Source organism: Natrix helvetica (assembly GCF_964273705.1).
Source record: "Natrix helvetica genome assembly, chromosome: W".
NCBI lineage: Eukaryota > Metazoa > Chordata > Lepidosauria > Squamata > Natricidae > Natrix > Natrix helvetica.
In genome coordinates, this window is record NC_138555.1 from 81399805 (window position 1) to 81423128 (window position 23324).

At 48.2% G+C, this 23324-nt stretch overlaps 1 protein-coding gene across 1 annotated transcript; it reads left to right on the top strand.

Annotated features, from left to right (window-relative positions):
* The first annotated feature begins 9507 nt into the window (after positions 1-9507).
* On the top strand, positions 9508-21695 carry LOC309400407 (mitochondrial inner membrane protein OXA1L-like). Its single transcript, XM_081968887.1, has 10 exons — positions 9508-9902; positions 12138-12278; positions 12380-12569; positions 13496-13639; positions 14235-14320; positions 14403-14567; positions 16383-16487; positions 19002-19164; positions 19893-19973; positions 21467-21695. Exons 1-10 carry the CDS (start codon positions 9546-9548, stop codon positions 21544-21546), a joined length of 1512 nt encoding a protein of 503 aa, XP_081825013.1. The 5' UTR covers positions 9508-9545; the 3' UTR covers positions 21547-21695.
* The last annotated feature ends 1629 nt before the right edge of the window (positions 21696-23324 follow it).

Below are 23324 nucleotides of genomic sequence, written 5' to 3' on the forward strand. Positions count from 1 at the left end.
GAGAAGAAGGAGAAAAGAAGGAGAAGGGGAGGGGGAAGTGGAAGAGAAGGGGGAGGGGGAGGAGAAAGGGAAGGAGGAGAAGGGGAAGGGGAAAGGGAAAAGAAAGAGCAGGAGAAGGGGAAAAGGAAGGGGAAGGAGGAGGAGAAAGAGAAAAGAAGGAGAAGGAGAAAAGGAGAAGGGGAAAGGGAAGGGAAAGGAGAAGGAGGAGGAGAAAGAGGAAGAAGGAGAAAAGGAGAAGGGGAAGGGGAAGGAGGAGGAGGAGAAAGAGGAAAAGAAGGAGGAGAAAGAGATGGGGAAGGAGGAGGAGAAAGAGGAGGAGAAGGAAAGCTGTGGGGTCCTTCATGCTCTCTCAGCTTGGAGCGTTTCTTGCAGATGTTTCCTGACCCAATTAGGGAACATCATCAGTGCTAGAAGGGAGTGGGGATTGTGGAGAGGAGGAGGAGAAGGAAAAGGAGAAGGAGAGCTGTGAGGTCCTTCATGCTCCCTGAGCTTGCTTGTTTTCTTGCAGATGTTTCAAAACCTAACTAGGGAACATCATCAGTGCTAGAAGGGAGTGGGGTTTGTGGAGAGGAGGAGGACGGGGAGAGAGGAGGATGGGGAGGGGAGAAGAAGACAACCGTGGGGCACTCGGTGCTCTCTGAGCTTGGTTGATTTCTTCTTGCACGAGAACCAACCAAGCTCCGAGAACGCCAAGGACACCCCACGAGATGGGTGGACCTGCGAATTCTACCAAGGAAAGACGCAAACAGAAGACTCACCCGAAGATTCCTTCTGGTAGGTCATCGGGATGCTGAGTCCAGAGACCAGGAACGCCCAGAGGAGAAAGATGATGCTGGACTGCATGGTGGAATCGCTGTGAAGACCTGTCAGCAGCCATGAGGGTTATATAGTCTTCCCAAGGACGATGGGAGTAGATGTCCTCGGAACAACTCCAGGCTTCCACCTAAAAAATGTACGGGAGGGGACACATCGCCTTGGGGGGGGGAGAATGCTGAGCATTCTTCTCATATTTTTCATTAACCTCAGTGGAAGGGTTAATCATCACCGTACCCTCTTTTAATTTGGCCGGGACAAACTTCTTCTATGCAAGACAAGTAGTAAAAGGCAGTCCTAGCGTAACTAATAAGATGAACATGTTTAGGTTTTACAGTCACCCATGCCCTAAGGCGAGACCAGGAAAATTCCAGATGTCTTCCTAAGCAAACAAGTCCATAAAGTCATTTCATTTTATTTTATCTTTTTTCTTTTCTTTTCAACTAGCCGATAACCCGGCCTTGCCTGGGTATTTCTTCATAGGGGGGAAAACAGCCGGACGAAATGTAACCAATTTCGTTGTATTGATTTTGTACAATGACAATAAAGACTATACTATACTACGTAATATCTAATGTTGGATTTTTTTCCCTTACCAGAGGGAGCCCCCTTGTGGAGTACTATGAAGCCGTTACCACAGCAGCTTCATTGCGCTGTACAGTAGAAGCCATTTTAAGGCAGTACAGTAGAAGCCGTTTTGAGGCACAACAGGCTGTATCTTAACAGAACGCACATCCGGAGGCGTGTTAGGGATGTCTTACTCCACAGTATTTTTCTCCAAAGAGTAGATCATCTGTCTGCCACATGTGCGGCTGGGCCAGTCCATCAACCTTAGCGTTATCATGTCCTATATCATGTCCTATATCGGTGTGGCAAAAGCAGGGGGAGCACAGGGGGTGTTGTGAGCAGACGTACCCACACCCATAATTCTATGCGACCCCGCCCACATATGCATGTGACCCCCTGCCCTCCCCCTCTTTTGGTGTGCAATGGCACGATGGACCTGTTTTTCGCCCTCCCCAGGCTCCAGAGGCTTTCTAGGAGCCTGGAGAGGGTGAAAACGGCCTCCCCCGCTCCCCTGGAGGCCCTCCGGAGGACAGAAACAGCCAATTTTCTGACTTCCGGATTGCCCGTAGGGCCGTTTTTTGCCTTCCGGAGCCTTCAGGGAAGCCTCTGGAGGGAGAAAAACAGCCCTACGGGCAAACAGGAAGTTCGGAAACAGACTTCCAGGTTGCTCGTGGGGCCACTTTTCTCCCTCTGGAGGGAGAAAATTGACCCAACATGCAAACAGGAAGTCTGTTCACGAACTTCCGGTTTACGCGTTGGGTTGTTTTTTGCCCTCCAGAAGTTCCTCTGAAGGCTCCGGAGGGCAAAAAAACAACTGAAAATGAAGGCCAAAATCATGCACGCTGGAGTTCACAGGGCAACACCGTGTCAAGGGTTTGCCATCAGGGTCCTATATAATCACCGGTTTTTCGATGCCACGGGCATGCAAGTGAAGCGAGCATAGACATACGTGTGCTTACATTTTAGGTTCTGGGGGAACCGGTTGTTACAGTATATGACGCCCACCTCTGAACGGTTGCAACATCCTGGGGTGATGTGATCATTTGAATCTCCCCAGCTGGCTTCCAGTGAGCAAAGACAAGGAGAAAATGTATTTAAAGACCATATGATTCACTTAAGAACTGCAGTGATTCGCTTAACAGACGCGTGGGCCACAAAAAGTCCGTAAAAATGGGTGCAATTTACTTAACCGCTGCCTCCCTTAACAACAGAACTTCTGGTTTCGATTGTGGCTGTAATTCAAGGACTGCCTCTAACGCTTAGCAGGCAAGGTGTCCTTTCCACGTTTTCTCCCCTCAGGCAAAGTATTTCAGCAAATAATAACACGGCCCCATATCGTCTTAGGGATAGGATTTACTCTACAAACCAACTAACTCTCTGGAGACAAATACTGTGGGGGGTAAGTGGCCCTTAAAACCCCTCGGGGTCTTTGTTCTGTTAAGATACAGCCTGTTGTACCTTAAAATGGCTTCTACTGTACTGCCGTAAAATGGCTTCTACTGTGCAGCGCAGTGTTGCCATGGTAAAGGCTTCACAGTACTCCACCAGGGGGCTCCCTCTGGTAAGGGGAAAATCCAACGTTAGAAATGATGTTTGGTCCAGACATTTCCCCCCCTTGTAAATAAATACCCGGAAAACGCCAGGTTATCGGCTAGTTGCAAATAACGTTCGGGCCCTCGAGGGGAGAGATTTTTATTAAAGAAACAATTAACAGTGTTTCTCATGCGTCATTCTGTAGGTGTTGCGTCCTGATTTTCCGGGAGAGGATTGTTTTGAGAGTAGCACAAGAGTATCCTTTATATCTTGAATCATCGCACGGTACGTGGTGGGGTGTTCTCACAACCCCCAGGACATCAGGAAATAAAAGGGTTCTTTAGGAGGAAAAAAAAATGACAAACCTGTTTGCCCCTTAGGGGTGACATGATATCTAAGGGACTCCCATATCTCAGGGACTGCCCCCAGGAAGGAGTCAACCTCTTCTCCAAAGCCCCTGAAGGCAAGACAAGAAACAACAATGGATGGAAATTAATCAAGGAGAGAAGCAACCTAGAACTAAGGAGAAATTTCCGGACGGTGAGAACAATGAACCAGTGGAACGGCTTGCCTCTAGAACTTGTAAATGCTCCAAACACTGGAAGTTTTAAAGAAGAGATTTGTCTGAAATGGTGTAAGGTTGGTGAACCTTTTCAGTACCAAGTATTGAAACGGCAGCACCACAAAACCAGAAGCTCAGCTTCTCGGCATACACATGCGTGCCAGGGAGCTACCCTTCCGGTTTCCTGCGCTCCCCCGTGCAAAGACCAGCTGGCCGGTACCCATGTGCATGGCAGAATCCGGAAGAGCAACGGGAGACGGCTGGTGTTCCCCGAGAGATGGCTCTGCGTGTCACTTCCAGCATGCGTGCCATAGGTTCACCATCCCGGGTGTAGGGTTTCCTGCTTGAGAAGAAGGGGGTTGGACTAGAAGACCTCCAAGGTCCCTTCCAACTCTTGTTATTCTGATATTCCATTCCTTTTCCTACTAGGAATTCACGTTCTGTAGTCTCTTGAAGCATCTTTTTCCCACAATCTCACTTGGTCTCCATCCATCCCTCAGATTTTATTTCTTTCTTTCAGAAAACATATCTTCTTCTTTAACTACCAGTAAGAGGAGGAGAATAGGGGGGTGGAGGAGAGAAGGATTTGGGAAATAAGGTAAAGGTAAAGTTTCCCCTTATACATATGTGCTAGTCATTCCTGACTCATCAGGGGGCGTTGCTCATCTCCGTTTCAAAGCTGAAGAGCCAGCGCTGTCTGAAGACGTCTCTGTGGTCATGTGGCCGGCATGACTAAATGCTGAAGGCACACGGAACGCTGTTCCCTTCCCACCAAAGGTGATCCCTATTTTCCTACATGCTTTCGAACTGCTAGGTTGGTAAAAGCTGGGGCAAGTCACGGGAGCTCACTCCGTTACGCGGCGCTCGGGATTCAAACTGCCAAACTGCCGACCTTTCTGATCAACAAGCTCAGCGTCTTAGCCACGGAGCCACCACGTCCCTCTCGTTTGGGAAATAGGCACTGTCTAACTCTGATTGTAGGAAATAAAGCCCTTCACACAGTCATTTATGGATGCCTTGACTACTGCAATGTGTTCCACATGGGGCTGCCCTCGAAAGCTACCCGGAAGCTTCGATGGATCCAGAATGCAGCAGGATGGGCCGTGTTGGGCCTCCCTCCTTATGTTCATGTGATGTCTCCCCTTTGCGTGAAGTGCATCTGACATACATTAAAAAGGAGCCGGACTTTGGTTCAGCTCAGTTCCTGTAGGGCAGGGGTGTCAAACTCAATTTCATTAAGGGCCGCAACAGGGTTGTATTTACCTCAGGCGGGGGGGGGGGCATGGCCAGGTGGACATGGCCGTAGCCAGCTCGACTTCACTCATGTCGGTGGCACCTGTGGTGGACCGGGCACGGGTAGGGTGTGGGGGGATCCACTTCTGCTAGTCGTTTGTTTTGCTAGCACTCTGCCAGGGAAAACGGAGCACAGGGGCCTCGCGTGGCACCCCGGGCTTCCTTCTTCTGGCTGTGACAGCCTCTTGCAGCCCTCTGTGAGCAAAAAGGGCCACCGTGCGCAGCCCTCCTTAGCTCTGTTTTCGCTGGCAGAGGCACCGCGGGCCGGTGCTTCACTGTTTCCTGGACAGCCTCACAGGCCAGATCTAAGCACGCTGTGGGCCTCATCCAGCCTATGGGCCTCGAGTTTGACAACCTGTTGTAGGGGAAGAAATGGCAGAATGTGGAGACGGAGTTACAAGAGGAATCTGTTGTAGTCCTCAAGCGGCCAGCAGCCAGCAGAGCTGGCAGATTCAGATAGTGAGGAAGTTGGGGAGGGACATGGGCCAGTCCAGGAGTCTGGGGAAGGCTCTGATGAGGGCTCTGTGTCGGAGCTGCCTTATCAGCTGCCTTCAGAGTCAGAGATCAGTGAGGCAGCCGAACAGCTGGAGCCTGTTTCCCAGTGTGCGCATGCGCAGAGTTGCCAGACGAAGGGAACAGCTAAAGAAGAGGGGTCGAGGTGGACAATGAATGGCCCCTCCCAGAGGAAATAAAAGAGGAGCGAAAGGGGAGTGGAGTTCGCAGGAGTTCGCTTCATTGGCTCGCGACTCTCTTAGACTCCTTGCCAAGTTCTGCAGAGATCGGCCTGTCAGCTCTCCCAGCCAGATAAGGTCTGTGACCGTAAATCCTCCTTTGAAAGACTTTGCCGGCTGTGACTGAGCAGAATTCACAGCGAATTCATAAAAGGTTTTTTTTTTTTGCCACGACAAGAAGTTTGTTTCATGCTCTTGGGAAGCTTCGGTCAGAACAGTTACGACCATTTCTGTTGACCGCATGAGGTCCTCACTTAACAAACCGCAGTGATTCACTTAGCAACGGCAACCAGGAAGTCCAAGACATCGCAGGACGGAAATAAAAGCTGGGTCACTAGGGGACAGAAAACAGCTCCCAACTGACCTCATTAAGTGAGGACTACCTACAGACATTTTCCTAATGAATCCCCTTGAGTGTTACATGTTCTCCCATACACAACATTTTTTTTAAAATTATACCCCTGGTTTGTTTGTTTTTTTCCATTTTTCTAGTCTCTGCGCATAATGAACGGCTTCCTTCATCTACAACTGGGAAACACGCTCGGTGAATGCATTAAATTGCACGGCGACTTCGAAACTGCTCCTTGCTTTGCTTCCCTAAAACAACTTCCCCGCCCTGAAAAATACCTTCAAAAATATTATTTTAATTGGGACCCGAAGAGGGGAATGAGAAAAGAACCAGGAAGAAGCATTTGAAATGCAGAACACGGACAGGGAATAATTGAAACTCTCCTGAACCCGCGGCTTTTTCAAATTGGGGTGTTAGCAGCTGGATTCTTTGCATTTGACATTAGCAATTTTCTCTGACAATACGCAGAGAAAAGGGAGAGGAACAATTTATGAAGGCCAGAGACACATACTCGGCGTTCCTTCGTTTCTGTTCATGCTTTATGTCAGTGATGGCTAACCTTTTTGGTGTCGTGTGCCCACACCTATAATCCAATGCGCACAGCACACACACACACATATTTGGTGTATGCGCCGTTTTAGGCCTAGCAGGCCTCCCTGAAGCCTCCTGGGACCAAAAACGGGCCACGGAGGACATGACACACACACAAAACACACACACACACACACACACACACATTTTGGGCCTAGCAGGCCTCCCTGAAGCCTCCTGGGACCAAAAACAGGCCACAGAGGACATCACATACACACACACACACCTGCCCCATTTTGGGCCTAGCAGGCCTCCCTTAAGCCTACTGGGACCCAAAACAGGCCGCCGAGGGCATGCCACAAACACCCACACACCCACACCCATTTTGGGCCTAGCAGGCCTCCCTGAAGCCTCCTGGGACCAAAAACGGGCCACGGAGGACATCACACACAAACACACACACACAAACACACACACCTGCCCCATTTTGGGCCTAGCAGGCCTCCCTGAAGCCTACTGGGACCCAAAATGGGCCGCCGAGGGCATGCCACACAAACACACACAGAGACACACACATGCTCCATTTTGGGCCTAGCAGGCCTCCATGAAGCCTACTGGGACCAAAAACGAGACATGGAGGACATGATACACACACACACACACACACACAAATATCCCCATTTTGGGCCTAGCAGGCCTCCATGAAGCCTACTGGGACCAAAAACGAGACATGGAGGACATGATACACACACACACACACACAAATATCCCCATTTTGGGCCTAGCAGGCCTCCATGAAGCCTACTGGGACCAAAAACGAGACATGGAGGACATGATACACACACACACACACACACACACACACACACAAATATCCCCATTTTGGGCCTAGCAGGCCTCCATGAAGCCTACTGGGACCAAAAACGGGCCGTGAAGTCATGCCACACAAACACAGAGAGAGAGAGAGAGAGAGACGCACACACACCCATTTTGGGCCTAGCAGCCTTCCCTGAAACCTCCTGGGACCAAAAACAGGCCACGGAGGACATGCCCCCCCCACACACACACACAGAGAGACACACAAATCCCCATTTTGGGCCTAGCAGGCCTACCTGAAGCCTACTGGGACCAAAAACGGGCCCCAAGGGCATGCCACACAAACGCACACAGAGACACACACACCAAAAATGGGCCGCTGAGGGTATGCCCCATTTTGGGCCTAGCAGGCCTCCCTGAAGCCTCCTAGCCAATGGTGACATTCAAAAATGTTTTACTACCGGTTCTGTGGGTGTGGCTAGGTGGGAAATATTGAAAAAGCGGAATATTCTATTTTCTCTGGATAAGAAATGGGGAAACATGTTTTTAGGCAGGAAACAGACTCACTCTTAATAGCCCCCACCTTTGTCAATGGGCCATTAAAAAAAGCCTGGGCCAGTCTAGTCTACATAACAAAGATCCTTTCCCCCCCTTCAGCTCCAGGGTGATGGGATTAAGGCATGATAATATTAGCCCTTTACCCATCTCACCACCGGGCACCTGGGAAGAAGCAATGCGCAACCAAACTTGGACTCAAACCGCAGCCTAAAGCAGCGACGGCGAACATTTTTTGGCTCGCGTGCCATAAGTGCAGGGAGCACACAGGGAGTGTGCCACACCCATAATGCAATGTGTGACACACACACCCAGTGCGCATGCACACACTACAGGCGCGACTTCCCATTTTTTGCATGCTTTGTTTGCCCTCCCCAGGCTCCAGAGGCTTTGTAGGAGCCTGGGGAGGGCGAAAACAGCCTCCCCCCAACCCCCAGAAGACCTTCAGGACGCTTCCCTGAAGCCTCCGGAGCAATCAAAACGAATCTCCGAGCAAACAGGAAGTCCGTTCCCAAAGTTCCGGTTTGCCCGTAGGGCTGGTATTATGCACTCCGGAGGCTTCATGGAAGCCAATGAAGCCTCCGGAGGGGCTCCGGGGGGAGCGGGGGAGGCTCTTTTCGCCCTCCCCAGGCTCCTATAAAGCCTCTGGAGCCTGGGGAGGGCAAAAAATGGCTCTAAAAAAGGGTGAACTCAGCTGGCCAGCGTGCGCATGCATGCGCATGCGTGCGCATGCATGCTGGCCAGCTGACAGGGCAGCGCTTCGCGTGCCATAGGTTCGCCATCACTGGCCTAAAGAGTTGCCCCTGCATGGCGCCACGGGAGTCTGACAACCAATCAGAATACATTTTCTTACACAGGAACAGGAAACAAGAGAGGCGGGGGCCGAACAGAGCGCATAAAGACAGGAACTTTCAGCATCTCGTTCCCTTTCTTCTTCTTCACCCAACATTGAAGATCCTTCATTTCTGTTCATCTCAAGCCATGGGATCCTGTCCGCCGTTAAACCATCTTTCCAAGCAGCCTCCATGTTTCCAGTGTCTTTTTCCCCACTTGGAACTGAACCCAGAAGGACATTTCTTCATGTTTGATAAATAAATAAATGAATAAATGCATGCATGCATGCATGCATGAATGAACGGTCGGACGGACGGACGAGCAAACAAACAAACAAACAAATAAATAAATATCCTAGACTTGCCTACTTGGCCTTGTAAATTGTCTTCCTTGCTTTGTTTGATCTCTGCATGGGTACCACTAAACTGTTGACAAAGCAGAAATCCAAAATCAAGAAAGACAATTCAAGAATTGTTGAGTCAAAATAAGGGGACAACGCCCTTAAATATCAGCCAGAAGTGTGCTGCTCTTTGGGGTTGCATTCTACCAAGTGGCCACGAGGGGGCGTTTGCAGTTGTTGACCCTGCGTGTTGAATTGAGTTACACTCCTAAAATTAAATGAATCAATTCCTAATTTAGCACTAATAACGAGGAAGTAACGCGTACGACAGCGCCGCCCCGTGGCCACTTGGTAGAATGAAACCAAACGAGCCACAGTCTTTTAATCTTTTAAGAAGCATAAGACTGAGGGATTCTGGGAGTTGAAGTCTCCACGACTCGAAATGGCCAAAGGTTGAAACGTACTATATTTAGCTAGGCTGGGAGGAATTGCCCGAACGTACTACGGAGGCATCGTTGCCCGCAACAAATATGGCCACGCTTCCTCTTCCGTTTTTTATCGACCGGCAACAAACATGGCTCCAGTCCATCAAAAGAAAGGCTCGACGTGCCCGAGACAAATATGGCCACGGCGGATAAGATCTCCTTAACCTTTGCCCTTTTCCCAGAAGGCGTTTCACTCTCCGGGTCGTTATTTCATTTTTATTTTATTTTTTTCCCGCTCGTCAACTCCGGATCCTTCAAGAGGAACTCGCGAGAAAAGGGACCCTTATCCGTTAGAGGGCGCCTCTCCTGGGAGACGAAAAGCCGCGTTTCCCGTAACCAAAATGGCCGCGGCGGCCTCGGGAAGAGCCTCGCGTCCCTTTCCGGTCACGTGACGAGGCCGCCGGTCCTCCGCGGCGCCGGAGCCAGAGAGACCATGGCGGCTTTCGGGGCGCTGCGGCGAGCATGGATGGCGGCGGGGGGGCTCCACGCACAGGTGGGTATGACGTCCTGTGACGTCACGCGCCCCCTGGCGTTGACGGGAGATGTAGTCCGACGGGCCCGCCTCAGGCCTGCGCTGCTCGTCCTTGCAAGGCGAAGCGCCCGGTTGACCTAGGACGGAGTTGACCGTCGGGCGGGGAGTCCCAAGGACGAGAGCCTCCTCCTCCTCCTCCTTTCAGGGCCTGGACTTAGGCCCAAACCGGGCCTGGGGAGGTGTCATCTTAGCCTGTTTCCCCTCAGTTTGAGCAGGGGGCTGGACTAGACGACCTCCAAGGCCCCTTCCAGTTCTATTCCGATGAGGAGGATTGTGGGATCCTTGGTGCCCCCTGAGCTGGGTTGTTTCCTTGCAGACGTTTCATGACCAGACTATGTAACATCATCAGTGTTAGAAGGGAGTGGGGTTTGCAGAGAAGAGGAAGGAGGAGGACTGTGGGATCTTTGGGGGGGGGGGGGCTCTCTGAGTTTGGCTGCTTTCCTTGCAGACGTTTCATCACCAGACTAGGGAACAACATCAGTGTTAGAAAGGAGTGGAGTTTGCAGAGAAGAGGAGGAGGAAGAGGATTGTGGGGTCCTTGGGAGTTCTCTGAGCTGGGTTATTTCTCTGCAGACGTTTTTTCAAATATTATGCTAATAGGACCTCCTGCTTGAGCAGGGGGCTGGACTACAAGACCTCCAAGGTCCCTTCCAGCTGATGATTCTGACTAGGTAACATTATCAGGGCTTAGGAGGGAGTTGAGAAGCGGGACCTTTCGTGACCAGACTAGGTAACATCACCAGTGCTAGAACAGGGCTGTGAGGTCATGAACAGATTAATAAGTGTTGGGAGGGACCTTGGAGGTCATCTAGTCCACCCCCACCCCTCAGGAGACGCTACACAGTTTCTGACAGATGGCAGTCCAGTCTCTTCTTGAAAGCCTCCAGGGATGAAGCTCCCACAACTTCCAAAGGCAACTTCTGTTCCATGGGTTGATTGTTCTCACTGTCAGGAAACATCTCCTTATTTCCAGGTTGAATCTCTCCGTGGTCAGTTCCCATCCATTATTCCTTGTCTGGCCTTCGTGTGCTTTGGAGAATAGCTTGACCCCCTCCTCTCTGGGGCTGCCCCTCAAATATTGGAAGACTGCTCTCATGTCTCCCCTGGTCCTTCTCTTCACTAGACTAGACTTGCAGTTCCTGCAACCGTTCTTCGTATGTTTTAGCCTCCCGTCCCCTCATCATCCTGGTTGCTCTTCTCTGCACTCTTTCCAGAGTCTCAACATCCCTTTTTATAGTGTGGTGACCAAAACTGGATGCAGGATTCTAGATGTGGCCTTACTAAGGCTTTATAGAGTGGTATTAGTCTCTTGATCTTGATTGTATCCCTCTGTTAATGCGACTGAGGATTGCATTGGTACCGCTCTATGAGCTGGGTTGTTTCATGACCCAACTAGGGAACATCATCAGTGCTGGAAGGAAGTGGCGTTTGCAGAGAAGAGGAAGGAGGAGGACTGTGGGGTCCTTGGAGATCTCTGAGTTTGGCTGTTTTCTCGCAGAAGTTTCATTACCATCAGTATTTAGAAAGGAGCGGCGTTTGCGGAGCGGAGCGTTGTGGGGTTATTGGGGCTCTCTTAAGCTTGACCGGTTTATTGCAGGCGTGGTCCAAATGGTACAGGGGCTCCTGCTTGAGCAGGGGGATGGACTAGAAGACCTCCAAGGTCCCTTCCAGCTCTGCTCCGATGAGGAGGATTGTGGGGTCGTCGGTGACCCCTGAGCTGGGTTGATTCCTTGCCGACGTTTCGCGACCAGTCTGGGGAATATCATCAGGTCTTGGTGCTCCCTGAACGGAGTGGTTTCTTTGCAGACATTTCATTAGCAGACTAGGTAACATCATCAGTGTTAGAAGGGAGTGCGGTTTGCAGAGAAGAGGAGGACGAGGATTGTGGGTCCTCGATTCCCTTTGAGCTGGGTTGTTTCCTTGTAGACCTTTCCTTGTAGACCTTTCACGACCTTGGGTTGTTTCCTTGTAGACCTTTCACCACCAGGCTAGGTAACATCATCAGTGCTAGAAGGGAGGGAGGTTTGCAGCGAGAAGAGGAGGCTCCCCTGAACGTTGCAAAACCATGAAGGGCCTGGAAAACAGCCGCACATCCCGAGCGTGTGGCAGTTTTACATCTGCTTTGGATGTTCCGGATCACACACACACACACACGCAAACATTTATTCGGGTGCTTTTTGCCCACTTCCTTTGCAGGTTCACAGAGCAGCAGTTCCCCTGAGGTGGTCGCAGGCCAACACATCGTTTGTCCCTCAGCTGAAAGGACGACGTTTTCCTCTTGCTCCTTGGAGACTCACAATCCGGTGTCAGAGCACAGCGGCCGTAGCTGGCATCCAGGTACGGATGAAAAGGAAACTTCATCCCAAACGTTGCGATTTGGGGAGAGTGAAACGTTTCGCCCCCGTGGCCCGCTGAACGTTTCCTTGGTGCCTTTCCAGGTGACTCAAGGTGTGTCCTCCCCGCCTCTGGAGGAAGTCCTCCCGTTAGAGGAGCTGGGACGGGTTTTGCAAGAACCGACTTTGGCTGAGCTGGGCCTGAATAGCTACACGCCGGTGGGCCTTATCCTGAAGTTTTTGGAATCGTTCCACTTGGACTTGGGGCTGCCGTGGTGGGGAGCCATTGTGGCAGGTAAAGAAGATTTATGGGAGAGCGAAGCAGATGAGAACAGAAAGGCTGTTCTCAGCAGGGGTATCAAACTCAAGGCCGGATCTAGCCCACGGGGCCACCTGTTGTGGCCCTCCAGTAGCCGGCAGCAGATTCGGAGAGTGAGGAGGGTTGGGGAGGAAGATGGGCCAGTCCTGGAGTCTGGGGAAGGCTCGGACGAGAGCTCTGCGTCAAAGGCAGAGATGGGGCCAGGGCCGTCTGACAGTTATCAGCTGCCTTCAGAGTCAGACATCAGTGAGGCAGAAGAACAGCTGGAGCCTGTTCCCAGTGGGCTCATGCGCAGAGCTGTCAGGAGAAGGGAACAGCTAAGGAACAAGGGTAAACAGAGAGAGAGAGACCCATTTCCCATAGAAAAGGAAACACCGGGAGTCACAAAATCGGGGTAGGCGTGGCTGGGAGAGAGGGTCATATGACTGGGTGGGAATTACATTGAATTGTGGTGGGTTCCTCTGAGTACGGTACGGTACGGCCGTAGCGGTAGTAGCCAGGAGCAGCTGACAGTGTATACCGGTGCGGTCAGCTCGTTTGCCCCACCCGTCCGCATTCTATACCTGTTGTTAAAGCAAGCGGCCAATTGTGCATCCGCGCACAGCATGTGGCTCCTGCACGTGCCCCAACAAGCAGCTGGGTGTCGCGGGGGGCGGTGGATTACAAACAGGACGTGCGGCCCCGTGAGCAGCATACCGGTAGTGACAGTAAGAGCAACCCGCCACTCAAATGGCTCCAAATGGCTCTTTTGAGTGTTGACGGTTGGAGACCCCTGAGCTATGGAATTAAGACTTCCTGCATCTCTAAGATATAAACTCTTTGACGGACCGAACGTCTGTGTGGCTACCAGAAAACTTGTCGTCATCCTGCAAAATAACGCAATTCTTTTGCCCAATTTCCAGGGACGGTATTTATACGCTGTCTGGTTTTCCCGCTCATTGTAAAAAGCCAGCGAGACGCGGTCAAATTGAACAACCACGTGCCCCATATTACCGCGCTAACCGCGAGAATCAGCGAAGCCAAGAAGGCAGGCAACAGACTACAGTGTAAGTTTAAAATGGGATCAAACCTGAGCGGGATTAAGAAAAGCTTTGGGATGAAACAAAGACTGCAAACAGGAGCCGTTAAGGTGAGGTCAGGCCGAAGGAGGACGAAGTAGATGGAAAGCTAATCCTCCAAAAATACTACCGGCCTCTAAAATGCAGCGGTATGGTTGAGGGAGCTAGGAATTTTAGTCCACGATCTGGAGGAACCACAAACAGGAAGTTTTTGTAAGCAAGACAGACAGCCAGACAAGTCTAGTTGTATGTCACATTTCCTGTGTCAGGGTAATGATTTAAGAGCTGGCCAGCTGCTATGATGATGTAATGTTAGGAATGAGTCAGCAAGGTTTTTGGGCTGATATCCCTTTAAGAGCCTGTAATAAGAAGAGGCCCTGTTGGGGCGTATCTGTTTTGTGCTGTAATTTCTGGTTGCTGTTTATTTGAGATCTGACTAATGTATGTGTATGTATATATTCTTTGTAGATAAAGCCACTATTTAAATACAAACCTGTTCACTGTATTTGCTCCTGGGTCGTCTCACAGAGCCACACTGTGCACAATCTGACACTAACCCTAACCCTGTCTCTTTTCCTCTCAGTTTCACAGGCCGTCATGGATCTGGAGCACTACCAGAAAACCCATAATATTAACCCCCTACGAGGATTAATCACGCCATTTGTCCAGGTCAGCTTTTACGGCACGCTTAGAATTGGTTTTCGTATGCACGGCTTCCCGGCTTGACCTCTTCTTCCCTTCTCGGTCTCAGGCGCCCATTTTCATCTCCTTCTTCTTCGCCCTGCGCAAAATGGCGGAGTGTCCCGTGCCCAGCATGCAGACAGGGGGGCTGTGGTGGTTCACGGATCTCACCGCCGCGGATCCTTACTACATACTACCCGTGATGGCAACTGTCACCATGTGGATTGTTATGGAGGTAAGACTTGGCTATGGTGCTAGGCCAGAAACCGGGATGCTGGGAATTCTAGTTCCACCGTAAGCAGGAAAGCTGGCTGGGTGACTTTGGGCCAATCGCCAGGCTACGAGGAGTTCTAGTCCAGCCTTACGCAGGAAAAATGACTGGGTGACTTTACGCCGATCACCAGGCAACAGAGTTCTAGATTTGGGCAATTTGAAGGCGAAGTCTGGTTAGATTTTGCTTCCGCTTAGCGATTACTTAGAGTTCATCCAGATCTCTTTCTCCACCCATCACGATTTTGGTAGGCATGAGAAAGTGTTAAGAGTTTGTAGCTATCCAGCCAGCACACAAGCAATATAATTCAGGATTCATTTATAGAAGAAACGTCTTTATATCCAATAATACAAAACATGATGCATGTGTACAATACCCATGCAGCTCTTGCAACATGGTAAAGAGGAGAAGTAGCAAGTATAAGAACAAGAAGCCAGAAGTTAGAACAATCATGCAAGGACAAACAAACTCTTGTATACACAGAACAGTTAAGCTAAGCCACGCCCAGTCTTCGAGCTGTCTCATATGCCTCACAACAAATCCTGTGTCTCAGTCACCAAACAGTTCCCATTGGCTGATTTCTTGTTATGGCTATTCCAGATTGAATTGAATTGAATTCTTTATTGGTCAAGTGTGATTGGGCACACAAGGAATCTGTCTTTGGTGCATATGCTCTCAGTGTGCATAAGGAGAATAAAATACATTCATCAAGAATAAAAAGATACAACACTTTGTGTCAAGGTTACTCATAAGCTATCAAATCGTATTAGGAAACGAATAAAAATAATATAACTTGAAAGATACAAGCAACATGGTTATAGTCATAAGTGGGGAGAGATAGATAGTAGGAAGGAAGAGAAGAATAGTAATGCAGTCTTAGTGAATTATTTGTCGGTGTTGTGGGAATTAGTTTAGCAGAGTGATGGCATGGGGGGGGGGGGGGGGAGAGACTGTTTCTAATAGAATTCCTTATTGGCCAAGCGTGATTGGACACATAAGGAATCTGTCTTTGGTGCATACGCTCTCAGTGTACATAAGGAGAATAAAAATAGATTCATCAAGAATAAAAAGATACAACACTTAGTAATAGTCAAGGTTACTCATAAGCTATCCAATCATACTAGTAATCAAATAAAACAATATAAATTGTAAAGATACAAGCAACATGGTTTAAGCGGGGAGAGATAGATACTAGGAAGGAAGAGAATAATAATAGTAATACAGTCTTAGTAAATTATTTGACAGTGTTGTGGGAATTAGTTGTTAAGCAGAGTGATGGCATTCGGGGGAAAAACTGTCCTTGTGTTTAGTTGTTCTGGTGTGCAGTCAGTGCCCTATAATGTCATTTTGAGGGTAGCAGTTGAAACAATTTATGTCCTGGATGCGAGGTAGTTATTTTCACAGCCCTCTTTTTGACTTGTGGAGTGTACAGGTCCTCAATGGAAGGCAAGTTGGTAGCAATTGTTTTTTTCTGCCCTTCTAATTATAATTATAATTTGATATACACTGACAGAAAGCACTTCTGACCATATAAAAATCTAGCCAGATCTTGGCTAAGGATTGAATGAATGTCCGTTTATCTGAAGCCTGGCTTTAGCCGGATCTTTGGCCCGCTTGTTTCCCGGCAGGCGAATTTAAATGTCAAAATCATCCCGGCGATGAATTGGAATGAGGACTGGGGACAGATACGTGAAGCAGAAAGAATTGAAAATTGACCAAAGGTCACTGGATAACCCCTATCTATTTTTTCTTCTTCTTCTTCTTCTTCTTCTTCTTCAGGTTGGGATGCAATCAGGACCTCCAAATCCAAACCTGGAGCTAATGAAAAAGATATTCCGGGTGATGCCGGTGGTCTTCCTTCCTTTCATCATTTCCTTCCCAACGGTAAGAGGCATTTGAGCCTCTGTTCTACGGGGAAAGCCGGTAGATTTTTTTTTAAAAAAAAGTTTTTTATTAGATAAACATTAACAACATTGGGACATAGTACGGCATTTCTGGCATAAACATTTCCATGTAGCGATTGGATCTTACAACAATTTATATTTTATATCCATTACATAGATTTGTGCAGTCGGTCAGATCGCCTCTTTATTGTTCCTTTCTTTTATGGAATTGCTAACCATACAAATACCGTATTTTTCGGCGTATAAGACGCACCTTTTTCCCTCAAAAAAGAGGCTGAAAATCTGGGTGCGTCTTGTACACTAAATACAGCATTTTTTTGCCTCCCAAAAACCTGCCCCCTTTGCCAAAATGGCCGTGCATACCCTGAAGGAGGCTTTCAGACAGCTCCCGGGAGTTGGGGAGGGCAGAAGTGAGCGAAAAACGCCCTGTTTTTTGCTCAATTTTAACCCCCCAGTCCCCAGGAGCACTCTATAAGCTTCCTAAAGGTTATCCATGCCCTTTTTTAATGGAAAACGATCCCGTTTTTGCAAAAAACAGGCCATTTTTTGCCCTCCCCCCCCCCCCCAGGAGCACTCTACAAGCTCCCTAAAGGCTATTGCAAAAAACAGACCGTTTGGGGGAGGTTTGAAGAGTGCAAAAACTTTTTTTTCCTCTTCAAAACCTTGCTGTGTCTTATACCCAGGTGCGTCTTATACTCCGAAAAATATGGTGCATATCCGATTCCTCCCTATCACACTGTCAGGGTTCCAAATAGCATCCAAAATAAAATCAGAGTCCAAGGTAAAGTATTGCTCAAAGTTCCAATTTATTAAGAGAGCCATGTTGGCACTTCTGGGAAAACCCGAATGTGAAAGCATCCCGGTTTTCCCCACCCTGTTGAAAGTTCAAGATCTTGCCCCCCCATCCACAAAGTCCATCCCATGGTCCAATCTCCCACTGCCATGCTGGCAGTTCCACCCATCCAGTTCCAGTCAGGTGAGGATGTGCAGAGACAAAGGATGACCTTGGCTTTCTAGAAAGAATTTTGTTTTGGCTACATAGCATCTAACTCTGTACAATCCCCCCTCCCATTTTCCCACCATAGAAAATGCTAGTAGAATAATAGACAGTGTGGCAGGCCTGAGAGCCACAAGAAACTATGGCTGCAGTCCTGACACACACATTCTTAATACCATATTTTCCCATTCTTGTCTATGTTTTTTCTGTCCCTGCCTTTTCCCCTCATTTCTAATCATCAGTCCCATTTGTCCAAGATTCCGTGATATTCCATCTCACCCTTGTCTTTGAGCTCTAAGAGTCAGTCTGTCCATTTCTGTGCATGTCAGTATTTTATCATTTCTTGTTCCGAGGGAGTCTCTTTATTTTTCCATTTTTGTGCGAAAACCAGTCTTGCCGCCGTTAAAATAGGCAGCATTAAAATATAGTCCACTTTGGCCATATTTTTCTTTTCTGATCTCTAGTAGAAATAATTCTGGTCTCAACTGCATCCTTTGAAAGCAGGTAGATTTTTATGTATTAATCAGATTTATAGGAGGTCATGTTACTGGGTGGGAGTGAGTGACATAGAGTTGGCCACGCCCACCCAGGTTTTGTGGCTCCCGGTGGGTTTTTTTCCCCCTGTGGGAAACGGATCCAAATGTCTCGTTGAGTGTTTAAGGTTGCAGACCCTTGATATAGTCCATATAAGGAAGGACTGCATCCCCTCTATCATTTCAGTTTGCAGTGGTGCAGGAAGAGGTCACCTAATTTCAGTAGTAAAGGATATACTTAGTTGTTCTGACCACCACCCCACGCCTGTGAATAACCAGAACACAGGCTTGGCTGTTTGCCACTGTTTAATTACTGAGATAACGAATCCTTTGGCTGAGGGCCCAGACAACTCAAGTTCAATAGAGTAGCTCTGCAGCAACCCAGATAATTCAAATGAAGCAACGCAGATAGTCCAAACGAGCAGACACGGCTAGAATACACAGATAGATTTTCTTAACTACTAATTCGAACGGTTGTTTCCTGCAAATGTCCCCTCCCAACGCCTCACCTATAATCTCTCTTGGGAGGGGCCAATCCACAACCAACTGTGCTTAATCATTTTCTGTGAGTCTGCCTACGGAGTTGCTGCTTCCGTTTCTCAGCCCTTCTCAATCTAGCATCAGGGACAAACTGCCTTTGATCCTCCCCACTGCTCCATGCCTCAGGCGCCTCCTGGTGGCCAACCAGCCTCTCTGGTCCCTGCTCTGAGTCTGAACCCTGCACAGGGTCCTCCACATCGTCCAGGGCAGACTCATATGGTTCCTCGCTATCTGAGCCCATCAGCAGCTCAACCGGATCCTGCTGGGCCACAACACTTAGTCAGCATTGAACTGTCGGATTCTTGGTTTTTCCTTCAGACGTTTCTATACCAGGCTAGATAATGTCATCAGTGGGTGAAGGAGTGAAGCAAACCTAAAAACCATCAGATCGCCTGATGTCCCATGTTCTCTTTCTTCCATGCAGGCTATTTTTACCTACTGGCTGACATCCAACTTATTCTCCATTATGCAAATATTACTGTTCCGTTTACCGGCCGCTCGTGCTTTTTTTCACATCCCCAAGAGTCTGGAACATAATCCTCAGAGTTTACCAGCCCAGGAAGATTTCCTGAAGAGCATCAAGGAAGGTGAGTTGAGAGAAAATGGCTTGGAGGCACTCTTCTGACCTAGGCCTCACCAAATCGCGAAAACAGACTTCTTGTCCCCCCCAAAAAAAACCTTTTTATTTGGCTAATGTGAATTCCTAGCATTCACATCCAGCAAAGTCCCAGCAAACAGTCTTTCAAAGGTGAATTGCAAACACCGACCTTATCAGTCCTTGGATAATTGCCAGGCAGAGAGCTTCCAGGCGCAACGCTGTACAAGGAAATACTTGGCAAGGAGCCTCTCAGATAAGCAAATCTTCACACTAATAAGCGAACTAATTTGTCTCCTGCAAACTCCACTCCCCTTTCGCTCCTATTTATTTCCTGTGGGAGGGGCCGTTCAGCGTCCCCTTGTGCTTTTACTCCCAAGTTCGCCCTTGTACTTTAACTGTTCCCTTCTGCTGGCAGCTCTGCGCATGTGCACATCGGGAACAGATCCAGCTGTTCTTTAGCCACACTTATCTCCGACTCTGAAGGTAGCTGATATCTGTCGGATGGCCCTGGCCCGCTCTATGCCTCCGATGCAGGGCCCTCGTCCGAGCCTTCGCCACACTCCAGGACTGGCCCATGTTCCTCCCCAACCTCCTCACTGTCCGAGTCTGCTGCCAGCTCCACTGGCTGCTGGAGGGCCACAACAGGGAGGAATGGGCTGGCTAGATTCATGTGGTCGTATAAGATTATAGCTGCCTCTTGCTCTTATCTCGTCCCAGGATGGCAAAACGTCCAGATGGCTCATCAGTTAGACGAAAGACAGAAGTACTTCAAAAAGCAAGCCGATTCAACGCATAAAGGCAAGCCTCTTTCGCTTTTCTTTGCTGCCATCCAGGATCACCAATGCTTTGGATTTAGCGTTTCAGAAAGAGGAGGTCTGATCCTCCAGATGTTGCTGAACTCACGTATTTCAAAAGCTGCTGTCATCGCCAGTCCTGGTATAGGATGCTGGGAGATGTACCGTATTTTTGGCATACAAGACACACCTTTTCCCCAAAAAAAAGAGGGTGAAAATTTGGGTGTGTCTTATACAGCGGATGTAGCCCCACCCACCCCCACCAGAGGCCAAAAAACATGAGGCATGGAGGCAGCGATGGTCTGTGGCGACCCCTGCAGCCTGGAACAGCTGATTGGGGGTATTCCGGCAATCCGATCCACTCGCCAATCAGCTGTGCTGAATCAGGCTGCAATAGGTGCTGAAGCTGACCTGGCTGGTCAGAGTCTGCAGCAGCAATCACATTCAGAAAGCACAGTAACTGATTCAGCAGGATTCAAAATAATAATATACAGTACATTACCAAAAGCAGGTTTTCCAAGGTTGCAATAAATACAAGCAAAACACAAGCAGTTTCACTTTCAGTTCTCAGCTAAGCCAGGCTCCTTCCCCTCTCCTCATTGCTCATACAGCAAATTTCGGCGTCCAAATAGCCCTCATTGGCTGATTTAGTTGCTATGCCTATTCATTGGCTTACCTTGTTAACGTGTGTCAGCTGAATACCATGGATGCTGGTAGGCAGAGGCAGATTTTTTTTTTCTTATTTTCCTCCCCAGAAACGTAAGGTCCGTCTTATACGTCGAAAAATACAGTAGTTCAGCAGCATCCAAAGAAATAGTCATTCCACCCTCCCCACCCCAGTATTTCAGTTAAAATAAATCCAATAAGAAAAAGGAAGCTGGCTTTTTTTAGTTTTATAACACCTTTGTAAAACAGGTGTATAACACTTATAACACTTTTGTAAAAGGGGGACGTGGTGGCTCAGTGGCTAAGACGCTGAGCTTGTCGATCAGAAAGGTTGGCGGTTCAAATCGCTAGTGCCGCGTAACAGAGCAAGCTCCCGTTACTTGTCCAAGCTTCTGCCCACCTAACAGTTCGAAAGCACGTAAAAATGCAAGTAGAAAAATAGGGACATTTGGTGGGAAGGTAACAGCATTCCTTGCTCCTCCGGCGTTTAGTCATGCCGGCCACATAACTACGAAGATATCTTTGGACAGTGCTGGCTCTCTGGCTTTGAAACGGAGATGAGCATCGCCCCCTAGTCGGGAACGACTAGCACGTATGTGCGAGGGGAAACTTTACCTTTAAAACAAGTGTCCATCAACCTGAATTGCTCCAGCCTAGACTGGAGGTAGCATGTCCCTAAATCCCAGATGCAAAAATACATTAAGAAAAGTCTACCTACAGATGTCTTTTAAAATATCTGGTTTTGTAAATGTGAGTTTCAGAATGTATAAAGTGGTTTTTGCTTTGGAAAAATACCCCCAGTTTTATTCTTGTGCTTTCTTTTATTCACAGGGTCACTCCAGCAAACCTTTTCCCAGAGAACCACACAGCATCCGAGCAAGCCGTCACCACAAAAGAGTGGATTAGGGTGAATGCCGCCAAGCTGTATTCAAGACAAAAAATGTTCTCCCATCTACCTTATTCCCTAGTTTAAACTATTTTGTTCTCCATTTGCTCTGAGAGCATACGTGTAAATGTGTCTGTAAATTTATTACATAAAATTATGCTTTGAATTAACAAATGCTTCCAAATCCAATCCGTTAATATTTTGCAAAAAGAAAAGGTCGGCGTAACAGGAGCATGAGATTAGAAAATAGCAATAGCACTTATATACCACTTCGTAGTGCTTTTACAGCCCTCTCTAAGCAGTTTACAGAGTCAGCCCATTTGCCCTTAACAATCTGGGTCATTTTACCCACCTCGGAAGGATGGAAGGCTGAGTCAACCTTGAGCCGGTGAGATTTGAACTGCTGAACTGCAGCTAGCAATCTGCTGAAGTAGCCTGCAATACTGGACTCTAACCACTGCGCCACCTCAGCTCTATAGCATGTATCATACAGGTCACCATCAACGCACCCTTAAAAAGATGTTCACATAATTATATCCAGTTGATCTTGTCCACCCTGTGGCTGATCAAATGGTTGGTCTGCCATAACAAGAAATACCACATTGGCATCATTAGTGGATTGTAGGGCTATTTGTTTGTTTTGTAAGTGCATATGGCTGCCCATTTGAGCAAAGTAACAAAAAATAACATAAACCAGTAAAACAACAAAGATGGCATGCAAATATAATCAATTTCTCAAGTAATGCAATAAATAACAGAGACCAGGCTCCAATTACTATTCTGTCCTTATGTCTAACGGAAGAGTTGAGTTTTAAAGGGCTTACATGAGGAAAAGCCATCCTGACAGACTATTTCACCGGACAGACAAGACACATGTTCTAGATGCTCTAAATGACATTGTTTCGCCAAAGGGATCTGCAGCATGCCCACTTTACCAGACAGGAGTCTCCAACGGCACACACTGCCAGCTACAACTGGAGCAGCTACAACTTCCAAATGCTCATCTTCTTCAACAACTTTCATCTCATCCTGGAGACCCTTTTTTTTTTAACTGTTACCATTGGGCAGACGGTACAGGATAATAAAAACAAGGACGAATAGGCTGAAAAACAGCTTCTATCCCAGGGCTGTAATCTTATTGAATTCTACCTTATAGCGCACTATGAATGCCCATATCAGGGGTTTTCAATTCAATTGTATAGAATGTGAAGGACGTGTGTTTTGTTTTATGTATAATGTACACTGAAGATGGTATTTAATTTTGTGGTACAAGGTGCAATGACAATAAAGTAAACTTACTAACTTTCCAGGTCAGGCCCCCAGAGAATACATTCAAGCCCATCCAGAAAATAATGAAGTCATCAATGGCCATAAACAGAGTTTCTTGAATTGGGAACAACACATCTGGCACATGAGGTAAGTTAATACAAAGTTCGTCCTGGCTGTGAGGACCCCCCAGATTGTGATCTAGCTTGACTTGGGAAATGGTACTCCATCAAGAAGTTAGGTCTCCATATCTGGGGGAGGGAACGGTATTAAAAACCCTAGTCAGAGTTGCTAGGTTTGACATGGAGCCTATTTCCGCTTCATCCAGACTCTGACAATCTCAACACCAGCACCGTATCAAACACACATACACACAATATACATACACAATGATACAAATATTCTCTAGTCCAGTGATGGCAAGCATTTGAGACCGTGCCCCAAAACTGCAACCCAAAACCCACTTATTTATCGCAAAGTGCCAACACAGCAACTTAACCTGAATACTGAGGTTTTAGTTTAGAAAAAACAACTCAT

Bases quoted from the DNA above. Each gene is read 5' to 3' on its own strand.
- LOC309400407 (XM_081968887.1), top strand. From the start codon at position 9,546: ATGGCCACGGCGGATAAGATCTCCTTAACCTTTGCCCTTTTCCCAGAA. The intron at 13,640-14,234 runs GTAAGTTTAAAA...TTTTCCTCTCAG, and splicing joins GGCAGGCAACAGACTACAGT to TTTCACAGGCCGTCATGGAT. The intron at 16,488-19,001 runs GTAAGAGGCATT...TCTTCCATGCAG, and splicing joins TCATCATTTCCTTCCCAACG to GCTATTTTTACCTACTGGCT.